Below are 13,627 nucleotides of genomic sequence, written 5' to 3'. Positions count from 1 at the left end.
TATTTGGACTTATCATACAAAACAAAAAAGAACAAGCAATATGTATATTTTTTTTCTTGTCCACAAAAAGAAAAAAACATCGAAAATGTAAACCTACTTTTAAAAATAATGTCAACAATTTGTTTTTGGTTAAATCTTAAAACAAACAAACTCAATACAAAAATCATATATGAACTGCTTAAGAAACTGCCCCTTGTGTAAAGTTAAACATGTCATTGCCATTATTTTACTTTACTTATTTGATTCACGTATCTTATTTTCTCTCTGTACTTCTGCGGAACTTTTGTTCCCTTGAAAATTGTTCACTTTTGTTTCATGATAAAATAGTCACTACAAAGTTTCAGCCAATTTTCTTTGTTATGATGCAATGTTTAATTGAAAAAAGATTATAGAAAATGTAAAAACTTTTTTTATAAAAATGGCCTTGGCGACCTCTGCCGAACCAAAGTGGTACTACAACTCACAGCGCCACAACGAAATTGTGTGCGCTCTTATTTGCATTGATTTAAAGTACTAAGTGACTTATAAATCACGTGTTACAACTAATCAATGACCTAACTAGTTGCCAGTGCTTTTGATAAGCGGTTTTAATCAATTATTTGTTGCAGCCCTAAATTACACGAGGACCTCTAAACACAAAAATTTCGATATACGAGTTTAATTTAGAACAAAAATATCACTCAACATACTACATTAAGACCAAACTACAGGCAGTCACAGGCTACCACAAGATCAGGGATGTAACACTAATTTGGGCTATCGGGCCAGATCTAGACTTCTTGTTCTCAAGTGGGCCGAATGAGTAAAAGGATGTCACCTCCAAATGTATAGCTTTGTTTTTCAGTATTATGCTTTATATAATCAGACTACTTTAGAAGCCTACACTACATATTATAATCGCAGATGACAGGGAATCTATTCTAAACTCAATACAAAAAGGCTTAAGGATTTATTCAGATTCAGATTCAGATTCAGATCTACTTTATTGTCATTCTAGTACACGTGTATACAGAACGAAATGTCGATACATCTGACCCGCACAGTTTCCTCGAATGTACAGATATAAGTAAAAGTTGTATTGTATTATGGCTACGTATAGTATTTTACCATAGTGCCGATAGTGCAAGAGGAGTAGCTAACCAGATGTGCAAAATGGGCATTCAGGTTAACAAGTCAGGTAAACAGTAACATTAACACTGTAACAATAACGCTGTAAGTACAATAGTGCAGAGAGCAAATGTGCAAGGAGTGGCAAGCTATAAAGAACTGCCAGTAGTGCAAAAAGTCAGATTAGCAGCCGTTAAGATTTAGGTTAACTATATGTTAGATTGACCATTTAACAGTCTAATGGCCAGGGGGACTAGACTACTGCGGAACCTGGTGGTCCTGCACCGCACACTGCAGTACCTCTTCCCCGAGGCTAGCAGAGTGAACAGTCCATGATGGGGGTGAGAGGGGTCCCCGATAATGTTCTTAGCATGGGATAGGCAGCGCTTCTGGCCAATGTCCTGAATGGAGGGAAGTGTAGTCCCGATTATTTTCTCTGCTGTCCTCGTTACCCTCCTCACACTACCCCAGTCGGTAGCGCTGCAGCCTCCACACCACACAGAGATACAGCTGGTCAGGATACTCTCTATGGTGCCCCTGTAGAATGTGATGAGGGAGGGTGGGGGCAGGTGGGCTCTCCTCATCCTCCGCAGGAAGTACAGGCGCTGCTGTGCCCTCTTAACCAGTGATGCAGTGTTCACGGACCAGGTGAGTTTGTTTGTAATGTGCACCCCTAGGAACTTGATACTGCTGACAACCTCCACAGCCTTGTTGTTGATGCAAAGTGGGGCATGGTTGGGCTGGTTTTTCCTAAAGTCGACAATGATCTCTTTAGTTTTGTCAACATTCAGGACCAGGCTGTTGTCCCTGCACCAGGCCACCAACTGCTCCACCTCCTCTCTGTAGGCCAGGTCGTTGTCGTCCCTGATGAAGCCCACCACTGTTGTGTCGTCAGCATACTTCACGATGTGGTTTGTGGCGGACCTAGGGACGCAGTCGTGTGTCATCAAGGTGAACAGCAAGGGGCTCAGGACACAGCCTTGGGGGGAGCCCGTGCTGAGGTAGATGACATCTGAGATGTTCTGACCTATCCGCACTGATTGGTGTCTGTCACTGAGGAAGTCCAGCAGCCAGTTCCGCAGGGGGGTGTTGAAACCCAGGAGTCTCATTTTGTCTACCAGATGTTGTGGGATGATGGTGTTGAATGCTGAACTGAAGTCCAGGAACAGCATCCGCACATGGGTGTTCTTCTCCTCTAGGTGTGTCAGGCTCAGGTGAAGCGCAGAGGAGATGGCATCCCTGGTGGAGCGGTTTGTCCGGTAGGCAAACTGAAAGGGGTCGAATGAGGAGGGGAGACTGGAGGTGATGTGCTCTTTAACCAGTCTCTCAAAGCACTTCATTATGATAGGAGTCAGTGCAACGGGCCGGTAATCGTTGAATGATAAGATCTGGGGTTTCTTTGGCACAGGGATGATGTTGGCAATTTTGAAGCATGATGGTACTTTGGCTTGGTCTAGCGAGGTGTTGAAAATGTCTGTTAGTACACAAGCCAGCTGATCGGCGCACTCCCTAAGTACCCGCCCCGGAATGTTGTCCGGGCCTGGAGCCTTCCTTGTGTTGACCCCTCTCAGGGTCTTTCTCACGTCGGTTGAGTCCAGGTGGAGTGCTCTTTCGTCCTGATTTGGAACCGCTCTCGCTGCAGTGGTGCCGTTTTGTGCCTCGAACCTTCCAAAGAATTTGTTGAGGTCATTCAGAAAGTCCATGCTAGTGTCCTGCACTGGGGCGGTGGTTGGCTTGTATTTGGTAATGGCCTGAATGCCTTTCCACATATCCCTGGTGTTGGTTGTATTGAGGAAACGTTCCTGGATTTTTTGACTGTGCGTTCGCTTTGCTAGTCTGATAGCACGGTTCAGGTTAGCCCTCGCAGATCTCAGCGCCTCCTTGTCACCAGATTTAAAGACAAGGTTCCGTACTTTTAGTTGTTTGCGTATCTCAGCAGTCATCCAGGGCTTCTGATTGGCACGGGTGCATATAGTTTTGGTATTGCTGACGTCTTCTGCGCATTTACTGATATAGGCTGACACAGAAATGGCGTACTCATCTATATTTATTTTGTTGTTGTAAGTGGCAGCCGATTTAAACATGTCCCAATCAGTGCAATCAAAGCAGTCCTGTAGTGCCTCCATTGCCCCCTCAGACCACACCCTCACCTGCTTCACTGTAGGTTTTTCTCTGGTCAGCAGGGGCTTGTATGCTGGAATTAGCATAACAGAAAGGTGATCTGATGAGCCAAGGTGGGGGCGGGGGGCTGCTTTATATGCACCTTTGATGTTTGTGTAGGCCAGGTCTAATGTGTTCCTACCTCTTGTAGCAAAATTTACATGCTGATGGAAATGCGGGAGAACTGTTTTCATATTGGCCTGGTTAAAGTCCCCCGCCGCAATAAAAATGCACTCGGTGTAAGCATGCTGCAGTTCACTCACAGTTCGGTAGAGAACGTCCATTGCCTCCTTCGTATTAGCGCTGGGGGGCACGTACACGGCAGTAATGATGGTCGCGCTAAACTCCCTCGGTAGGTAGAAGGGTCTGCAGATCACCGTCAAAAGTTCAATGTCTCGTGAGCAGTGATTCGAGATTATCTTCGCATTTCTACACCAGTTGTTGTTTGTATAAATGCATAGACCGCCACCCTTACTTTTGCCGGTGAGCACGCCGCTTCTATCAGCGCGGAAAGCAGTTAGCCCCACAATGCTAACAGCGTCATTCGGGATAGATGAGTTTAGCCATGTCTCCGTCAGAATTAAAGCACAACAGTTCGTCAACTCGCGGTTCGATGTGAATTCCACTTGTAAATGGTCCAGTTTGTTGTCCAGGGAGCGGACATTGGATAGGAAAATGGATGGTAGAGGCGTTTTGAAGGGTTTGGCCTTCATCCGAGCCGTTAGCCCGGACCGACAACCTCGTTTCCTTCCCCGGTCACAGCGCTTCCGCTTGCCACTTTTACTCGCTGCTTTGTAGGCCGCTGTGTTCTGTTGACGTAGCACTCCGAGGCTAAGTAAACACTCCATAGTGATCGTCGAAATTTGCGCTGGATTTCTGGATGTTCGCATATCCAGCAAAAAACTGCGATCGTATATTAATCTGCAGTTAGAGTTGTCTTTGTTCGCCCTCATAAACTGAGTCGAAGATTGGGGTTTTTGACCAGAATGTGAGAAACTGTCGGGAGCAGATGCAGCCGCAGCCATACAGGGCGCCGCCATTTTAAGAAGGCAAAAAAAATATTTTAAATGAACTACCAACTGTAACAAATTACTATTTTTCAATAACAACACTGGCCAACACTGATGATGACACATATGTGGAAATTTTATTTTACTGGGCATTGAGTTTCTCTTTTCGGTTTCTGCATCTCAGCCACCAGGACGCATAATTATACCAATGAGTGATATACACTGTAATGGAATGAATTCCAAAGTCTGCTGCTGCCAGAGAATTAACATTATGTTTATTTTAGGGAGTTTCACTTGAGTCAACAACAAAACATACACCAATATCGGTCACAGTGCTTTTAAGGAATATTGGAAAAAAGGCTTAAGGATTGCACTGCTAGCGTGTTTTTGTGTTCGAGTGCAGCAGCTGGCAGTGCATGTCTAGGCTTGTTTGTATCGTTACATGTTAATCCCCATCTCAGTGTTGGGACTTACTGTGAGATTCTCTTCCTCATTAGTCAGAGCAAGATAAGCCAATTTATACCCCACACAGACACACACATGGGACATTTGCATGGCTGTATTAGAGAAAAGTCAGGTATCCATTTGCTTTTTTACTGATATTTGTTGAAAACAGCACAATGTTTGATTTACAGTAAATTATGGACTACAAGCCGCTACCTTATTTCGACATGTTAAACACTGCATCGCGAGGGCCGGTGGCGGGTGATGATGCAATGGGATTTCTGCCCAGTGCACTGAATGTCAGAGGCTAGGTTCACACTACAGAGCCCAATGCTCAATTTTTGTGAAATTCTTTACATTTCCAACTAAAAGCGACTTGTATGCGACGGAGCGTTATCCGCCAAAATATTAATTTCCCCCTATGAATGCTCTGTGTGTGACATGATTCGAATGTAAATATTGTTATCTACCACTAGAGCACATGTGTCATCATATCCGGCCCGCAAGACCATTTTACATTATTGTTATTAATGGCTCGTCAATATGAACAACGCAGTCTCATCCCTGGACATCATACTCTGCCGTTTTAGTCACTGAACCTATTCCTTCATATATGACGTATACTATACTATATACCAGTCACAAAAAAAAAAACTCTTTTGGCTGTACAACTCTAAAGAATCCTTTATATAAAAGCTTACTATATAATCTGTGTTCAGTGTTCAGATATTTTTTTATGAATCCACGGAACAAATTGTAAATACGCCAAAACACCGGAAGAGAACTTAAAGTTATTTGATTGGGTGAGTGGGAGGGATGGGTGGAGCTATGCAAAAAGTGCAAGCACTCCCTTCCATCTCTCGCCCTACTCCGTCTGCGCCAAAAGTAAGCACATCAGGCTCCCCGTTCTCAGAATGTTATGACGTTTTTAGAAAATAATTTGTGTAGCATTTTCATATTTCTACTTTTGACAGAAGATATATTAGGGAAAACAAAATATTTTGGGATATTTAAGTTTTTTTTAATATATACATTGACATAGGAGCAAAGGAATTTGAATGTTATTTTAATGTTAAGTTGTTTAAGTTAAGTTCTAAGTTGTATAATTTAACAAGATATTTTAGTTTACAGCAAAATAATAAATACTGTATAAGTGATTTAAGGTTTAAATTTAATATTCTTGTCTGTTTTTATTCATATTTATGTTCCAAAAACATTCAGTTTAAGTGTGTTCAATAAATGTTTATCCTGGTTGGCCCGCCACCTTAAGTGTGTTTTGAATTTTAGCCCCTTGTGCAATTGAGTTTAACATCCCTGCACTAGAGGATCCTACTGCTTTATAAATGAGTGCCACTGTTGTTAACAACAGTGACGTCGAGCAACATTCTGCAAATCCAGTAGTATGTCAACTCAACTCAAGTCATGTTTATTTGTATAGCCCTTAATCACAAGGAGTCTCAAAGGGCTGCACAGACCACAGATTCATATGCATTGGGATGTTGGCTGTCCTTAAGCTACAAATATAGAGTTCATTTTCCATGAATGTTTGAATTCATAATACTCCTCATTTTCTTATGCCGTGGTTGTTGATTCTCTGCTACCGCCCGCCTGATTGAATGCAGAAAAGTGACGTTGAACGCCTATCGATGACGTGCAGGTTGCATGAATGTGTCTACCGTTCACCCAGCAGTCTCATTCCAAAAGATCTAATAGGTATCGGATTTAGGACAATTTATGAAGGTGACCTGGGTCTGGTGTGAAAAAAGTGTATTTGTGCCGTTCACACAGACTTTGACAATTTAGATACAGGTTGCATTTGTGGAAAGAATTTCCCTGCAGTGTGAATCTACCCAAAGTGAAGAACATCAATGAACTGCACGTATAGAGCGGGAGCAACTCTGACTATCGTCGGTAGCCAAATGCATTGTCATCCAATTGGTTACGCGCAACTATCGAGTAAAGCCAGCAAAAACAGAGCCAAGAGAACGGGCTTGGCAGAATTAGCGGGGAAACATGTAATACAAAAAAGAAACACACTGTGCCTTAATATACTTGTTTGCAGACTGTGTCTGCAGATGTCAATCTTAATCAACCTTCACAGCAGTTAATATTATTTAAATTGGTTTTGACATATATGCAGTACTGCGACAAAAATATTCTCAAAACAAAACTTAATGTACTGACTTAGATTCAGAAGCCCGTCCTATCACTACTGCATGTGGACATGCAGATCCATGCAACATTTATTAAGCTCTTCCATTCTTTGCGCACATGACAAAAGTGATTGAGAGATGAACAAGTATTGCCACTACTATATAAAAAAAAAATCATTTTACATGCCGACACTAGTGATTGACTAAGGAAGGGCACACAATAATTATCGGGCTGACAGTTATCGAATTAATCACACCCTCATATACGTCACAGTCTTCGGCCCGAAAGGAAAAATATACCCAATAGTTAAGACACTTGCTGCCACACTTAAATCCCTAATCAGCCGACACGGCTTGTTAGAAAGAGTACAAGTTTTAATGGACAATGATTATTTTTTTTCATGTATTAGTAGCAATACTTGGTCTCCTCTTGATCACCTTGTCATGTGCGCAGAGCATGGGAGAACTTAAGTCGCATAGCTCAGCATGTGTACAGCCTTTTGTGATTGTACGGTCTTCTGGATTTTGGTCAATGCATTATATTGAGCTGTTTAGATAATGTTTTTGCCGCACCAGTATGTATATGTTAATGGAAATTTGATTATATCGACTACTGCTCCAATTCTTATAAGTTTGACAGCATTCAGGGATCAGAATGGAGATTTTCATTTTCAGCTGAAATAGCCAGGGTCCAGGAATAAAGCAGGGCGGAGCGCCCCCCCATCCCCCCCAACAATGCGGCCAATTTTTCTAACGGCCGCCAGGGTGCGCCAGAGCAATAAAGGAAAGAGTGAGACAGTCGGATTTTGAATTTGTTTGCTACGCAAGAGAAAAAGTGAAAAAGTCGGAATGCCTTTTGGGTTCAAAAACAGCGGAAATCCGCGGATCCGCGGAAAATTCTGATCCCTGAGCATTGGACACAGTCCGCAAATGAGTGTCCTTATCGCAGCACAATGAGTTACTCTGCTGTAGTAGAAATTTCCCCGCTGTTCTTTTTAAATGTAAAAAATGGACATGAATCAGTTCTTTTTTACGGCTGTTAAAGGCTGCGGCTTAAAATCTGGTGCGGCTTGTACAAAGACAAAGTTGAGTTTCTTCCTTAAATTTGCGCATGAGGCTTTTAATCAGGTGCACTCTGTAGTCTAGAATTTACGGTACATGCTCTGTCGTGTTACATTCAGGGGAGAAAAAAATAAATATGACTATTGGCAAAGGAAGGACGTTATACATTGTTACTTCCATGATTTCATATGAGAAAGCCATTACATTCAAGTTCACTACAGGGAGTGCAGAATTATTAGGCAAGTTGTATTTTTGAGGATTAATTTTATTATTGAACAACAACCATGTTCTTAATGAACCCAAAAGTCTCATTAATATCAAAGCTGAATATTTTGGAAGTTGGAGTGGGGCTTTTTTAGTTTTAGCTATTTTAGGAGGATATCTGTGTGTGCAGGTGACTATTACTGTGCATAATTATTAGGCAACTTAACAAAAAACAAATGTATACCCATTTCAATTATTTATTTTCATCAGGGAAACCAATATAACAGCTCAACATTCAGAAATATACATTTCTGACATTCAAAAACAAAACAAAAACAAATCAGTGACCAATATAGCCACCTTTCTTTGCAAGGACACTCAAAAGCCTGCCATCCATGGATTCTGTCAGTGCTTTGATCTGTTCACGATCAACATTGCGTGCAGCAGCAACCACAGCCTCCCAGACACTGTTCAGAGAGGTGTACTGTTTTCCCTCCTTGTAAATCTCAGATTTGATGAGGGACCACAGGTTCTCTATGGGGTTCAGATCAGGTGAACAAGGAGGCCATGTCATTAGTTTTTCTTCTTTTAGACCCTTTCTTGCCAGCCACGCTGTGGAGTACTTGGATGCGTGTGATGGAGCGTTGTCCTGCATGAAAATCATGTTTTTCTTGAAGGATGCGGACTTCTTCCTGTACCACTGCTTGAAGAAGGTGTCTTCCAGAAACTGGCAGTAGGACTGGGAGTTGAGCTTGAGTCCATCCTCAACCCGAAAAGGCCCCACAAGCTCATCTTTGATGATACCAGCCCATACCAGTACCCCACCTCCACCTTGCTGGCGTCTGAGGCGGACTGGAGCTCTCTGCCCTTTACCGATCCAGCCACGGGCCCATCCATCTGGCCCATCAAGACTCACTCTCATTTCATCAGTCCATAAAACCTTAGAAAAATCCGTCTTGAGATTTTTCTTGGCCCAGTCTTGACGTTTCAGCTTGTGTGTCTTGTTCAGTGGTGGTCGTTTTTCAGCCTTTCTTACCTTGGCCATGTCTCTGAGTATTGCACACCTTGTGCTTTTGGGCACTCCAGTGATGTTTCAGCTCTGAAATATGGCAAAACTCGTGGCAAGTGGCATCTTGGCAGCTGTACGCTTGACTTTTCTCAGTTCACGAGCAGTTATTTTGCGCCTTGGTTTTTCTACACGCTTCTTGCGACCCTGTTGACTATTTTGAATGTAACGCTTGATTGTTCGATGATCACGCTTCAGAAGCTTGGCAATTTTAAGAGTGCTGCATCCCTCTGCAAGATATCTCACTATTTTTGACTTTTCAGAGCCTGTCAAGTCCCTCTTCTGACCCATTTTGCCAAAGGAAAGGAAGTTGCCTAATAATTATGCACACCTGATATAGGGTGTTGATGTCATTAGACCACACCCCTTCTCATTACAGAGATGCACATCACCTGATATGCTTAATTGGTAGTAGGCTTTCGAGCCTATACAGCTTGGAGTAAGACAACATGCATAAAGAGGTTGATGTGGTCAAAATACTCATTTGCCTAATAATTCTGCACTCCCTGTATGTCAACAGAGTGACTGTAACTAATGCAAATCCAAACATCCACCTCAGCATTTGTGTGTATAGCCGTGTAGCTATCATTACCTCTGACAACGCAGAGGAGAAGTGGTTGCAGTTCTTGTGCATAAGGTGGTAAGCATTTCCTTTATACTCCTTGCCCATTTCCTCCATGATGTGCTCCACGTCATCCTCAGTGAAGTCGGTGCTGCCCAGCACAATGGCTTCTCTGCACAGTCACAATGAAAAGTCAATTCATCCTGATGATCAATTTTCATTCATTAATTTTCACAGCCAAATTCAAACATTTTTCAGGCACTAAGTTTTTGAGGAACCTTCAAAGTAAGAAATCCAGCGCCAATCAAAACTTCTTTTTTGTTGACTTTGACTAAAATAATGTCGCTATCTTGCTGCTAGCACATAGTTTGTGCTATTTTGAGCTGTTCCAATCGATGAACTACGATCTTTTTGTGTCAATGGGCTGCTATAAACTGACATGAATTCTAGCGTTTTGCTTCAACAATGCACACGCAGCTTCAATACGTCACACTTGTTTAAAAACACGTACAGGGCTCAATAAGTTGTGGGTTATAATTGACCAAAAAAAGGAATTACTGTATGCATAAAAAGCAGAAAATGTATGATATAATAGATTAATATTGATTGCACCAAAGCGGAGTGCATTTGGTCTTTCAATCTTAGAGACTGGTGATCATTTGCTTTTCGTTTTACTTATTTTCATTTATATTTTTTACGTGTTTTTTATAAGATCTGTGTCTAAGTTGGTTAAAATAGAATTGTAGTTTTTTGGCATTTAATCATTTATTTATACCAAGTTAACATTTTAAATCTATCTTTTATTGTTTTGCATTTTCATGGATTTTATTTTGTTGTTGTTGTTCTACTATAATCTGATCAGTGTGTAAAAATGTAAAAAAAAATTGTATTTCACAACATTTTTTGTAGATGTGGAAATATTTTATGTTTATCAGGTATACCCCGCAAAACGTGAAATTACAAATCACTGAATTATTTGGTGCATAATGTTTCATTATTATTGATAATATCTCAGAAAAATAAAGGGAGCGGAGCCAAAAAGACGTTTTACTTAATAGAGTAGTCCTCTTGGGTGTGACCAGCAGGGGGCGATGACGCTTTACATGACAACGCCATGACAAGCCACCAGAGCAGGCGTGGCAGCGTCATTTTACGCACTTCTTTGTTGTCCTAATTTACTGCGTGGTCTACAGTCAGGCTGCCAAGACGCGGGTATGGCAATAATTAAAAGCTATATGCACTTCACCCAAAATTGAAGCTTTTTCATGACCTTGAAATCAAAACATTAAAATAGTTTTTTTTACAGATTTCAAGCACCGGTAAAAAGTGACTTATTGGTTATTGTATTTGTACTATTTAGGTCTTTAGTAAGCAGCAAAGATTCATGTCTGTCAAACACCACATGGGAATATCATATAAAGAAGAATAAAGGGGAATGACACACACACAAAAATACACACACAAAAATGTGGGTTGAAAATGAGGATGTCAATGGATTGTTGTTTGACTTACTTGAATTTAAAGGTTTCCCCTAGCTCGCTGGCGTCACCTGGCGTGATTTCAAAGATCCCTGAGAAGGAGTACGGGTGTCCACCATAGGCAAACTCTAGAAAATCACCCACCCATACACATTTAGAAAAAACTTTTATGGCCACATGTGGCATCATCTGCACAAGAGGAGCTCACCTCGGCCATAGATCTCAATTCCTGAGTGGAAGACGCCGATGCCAAGCGTGCTTGTAAATTCGTTGATCCAATACTGAGGATTAAAACACAGTTTGTCAAAGTCGTTGTTCATTGGTCGCTCGAAAATAAAGAAAAAAAACAAGTGTTAAAGTTTAAAAACTAGTAGAAACAGGGTGAGGACAACGCTTTCATGGCCAAATTCAGGCACTTTTTACACACTTTTAAAACTAATCCGTTTTTCCATTTTCTCCAGTACTGTGAAAAGAAGAAATCCAGCAGTGATCAAAAGAATGAGAGCCTGTACCTTAGTTTCTAACCTCAAACTTATTTGGAACCCTAAAATTTGGTTTAAACCATAACTTGAAGCCAAGACCCTAGCTTTACATACAACCCTAGCTGTAACCCTAGCCCTAACCCTGGTTCAAATTGTAACCCTAGATCTAAACCTATTTGGAAACCCAATGGTCAGAACCCCAACATGGAGCTCAAACTTTGGTTCCTGGCCCTTACTCTGTTTCAAACATAACACTAGCCCTAAACCTATTTTGGAACACTATATTCAATTTAGAACCCTAACATGGAGCACAAACCCTAGTTCTTAGCCCTAATCCTGTTTCAAACATCAACCCTAGCTCAAATCCTATTCTGGCACCCTACTCTCAGTTTAGAACCCTAACATGGAGCTCAAACTCTGGTTCCTGGCCCTTACTCTGTTTCAAAACATAACACTAGCCCTAAACCTATTTTGGAACACTATATTCAATTTAGAACCCTAACATGGAGCACAAACCCTAGTCTTAGCCCTAATCCTGTTTCAAACATCAACCCTAGCTCAAATCCTATTCTGGCACCCTACTGTCAGTTTAGAACCCTAAAATGGAGCTCAAACCCTAGCTCCTACACCTAATTCTAGTTGTAAACCCTAGCTCCAACCCTATTCCAGAACACTAAATTCAGTTTAATACCTTAATCAGGAGCCTAAACCTTTCTAGACCTTGCTCTAATCATATTTTGGAACCATGAATTGCACTTAAAACAGCTGCAGCTACTCACAGACTCGTGATCTCTTTTCAAGAAAAATGTGAACACGCACAGTTCCTTCTCGCTTCCGTCGAAATTCCACCCGCTCTGGGCTGTCCCCAAATATCCGTTTCAGATCTAATTCCAAGAAGGCAGGGAACTCTGCTCTAAGTAGCGACCTCAGCAATGTCAGAGCCACATATTCGCCTCAAACCTCCCATTTGGATTGATAGCTGTCGCATCGTCTTGCCTCGTCTACAGTGTTGGAAATAACGCAGTATTAAATAACGCCGTTACATGATAGTGTTATTTGTCTCGGGAACGGGGCTAGATAACTTTTTCCGCCGTTACTGTTACTGACAATCAAAAGTGTCATGTCTTTAGGGATCATGTCCCCATTCAAAACAGCGACTACCATACAGTTTGCCATTACGAATAGAGTATTTACTAATGCGCCGGAAAAGGCGAATAAGGGTTGACATAGGTTCGGCAACTGACTTGTGTTGTTCGCAAACGAAACGTCTCTATGAGACGCCTTTTTGGGGGATTCTGTGTTGTTGACTTTAACTTTGTTGAGCATAGAAAATGATAAAATTGTTTTTTATGGGGGGGATTTATAAATATTTTAATTTTTATTTCCTGTGTTTTTCAGTGTTAATGTGTTTGTGTAAAAATGTAGATTGGATTCCTTTTTTCTTTTATTGCTCTTTTTTTCGTTTTGTTATTGTATTTTTTTTTTCTTTTTCCCGTTCAATTAAATATCTTAATATCATTTATTGCTGATTGTTATTATTTTTTTTTTGTTTATATTTGTTGCCATATAAGTGTACATCTGTCGCTGGTAAAGTGCAATAAATATTACAAAGTTCTATAACACAACTACCCGTCTTTTCTTCTCTATTCAACTGACTCAAATACCGTTCAGGATATTTCAAATTCTTTGACATACAACACCTTATTTAAAGTAACGGAAATAGTTACTTTCACGATAGAGTAAGTCGGTGACTAAGTCAGTTACTTTTTGGAGGAAGCAGTGAGTAACTACAACCAATTACTTTTTCAGTAGTATTTTTCCATTACTATATTTCATAATTGAGTTTCAACAGTCTCGAGACGATGCACATGATTTCAGTTATTTTGAATTAAAATTCCA

General features: G+C 41.1%; 1 protein-coding gene across 4 annotated transcripts in view; it reads right to left on the bottom strand.

Annotated features, from left to right (window-relative positions):
• The window catches only part of desi2 (desumoylating isopeptidase 2), a 28,873-nt gene that overhangs the window by 4,386 nt on the left and 10,860 nt on the right, over window positions 1-13,627 (bottom strand). For all 4 annotated transcript variants that reach the window (XM_088350780.1, XM_088350781.1, XM_088350782.1 and 1 more), the window contains exons 2-4: window positions 11,455-11,527; window positions 11,281-11,374; window positions 9,799-9,940 (exon numbers count right to left, since the gene is read on the bottom strand). In XM_088350780.1, coding sequence (XP_088206906.1) covers window positions 9,799-9,940; window positions 11,281-11,374; window positions 11,455-11,527 — 309 coding nt within the window. The remainder of the gene's footprint in view (window positions 1-9,798; window positions 9,941-11,280; window positions 11,375-11,454; window positions 11,528-13,627) is intronic.

The sequence above is a fragment of the Urocampus carinirostris genome, chromosome 13, assembly GCF_059441175.1.
Source record: "Urocampus carinirostris isolate Australia breed hairy pipefish chromosome 13, RoL_Ucar_1.0, whole genome shotgun sequence".
NCBI lineage: Eukaryota > Metazoa > Chordata > Actinopteri > Syngnathiformes > Syngnathidae > Urocampus > Urocampus carinirostris.
The sequence above is the reverse complement of the archived record's forward strand: the minus strand, read 5'-3'. Positions and strand labels throughout refer to the sequence as shown.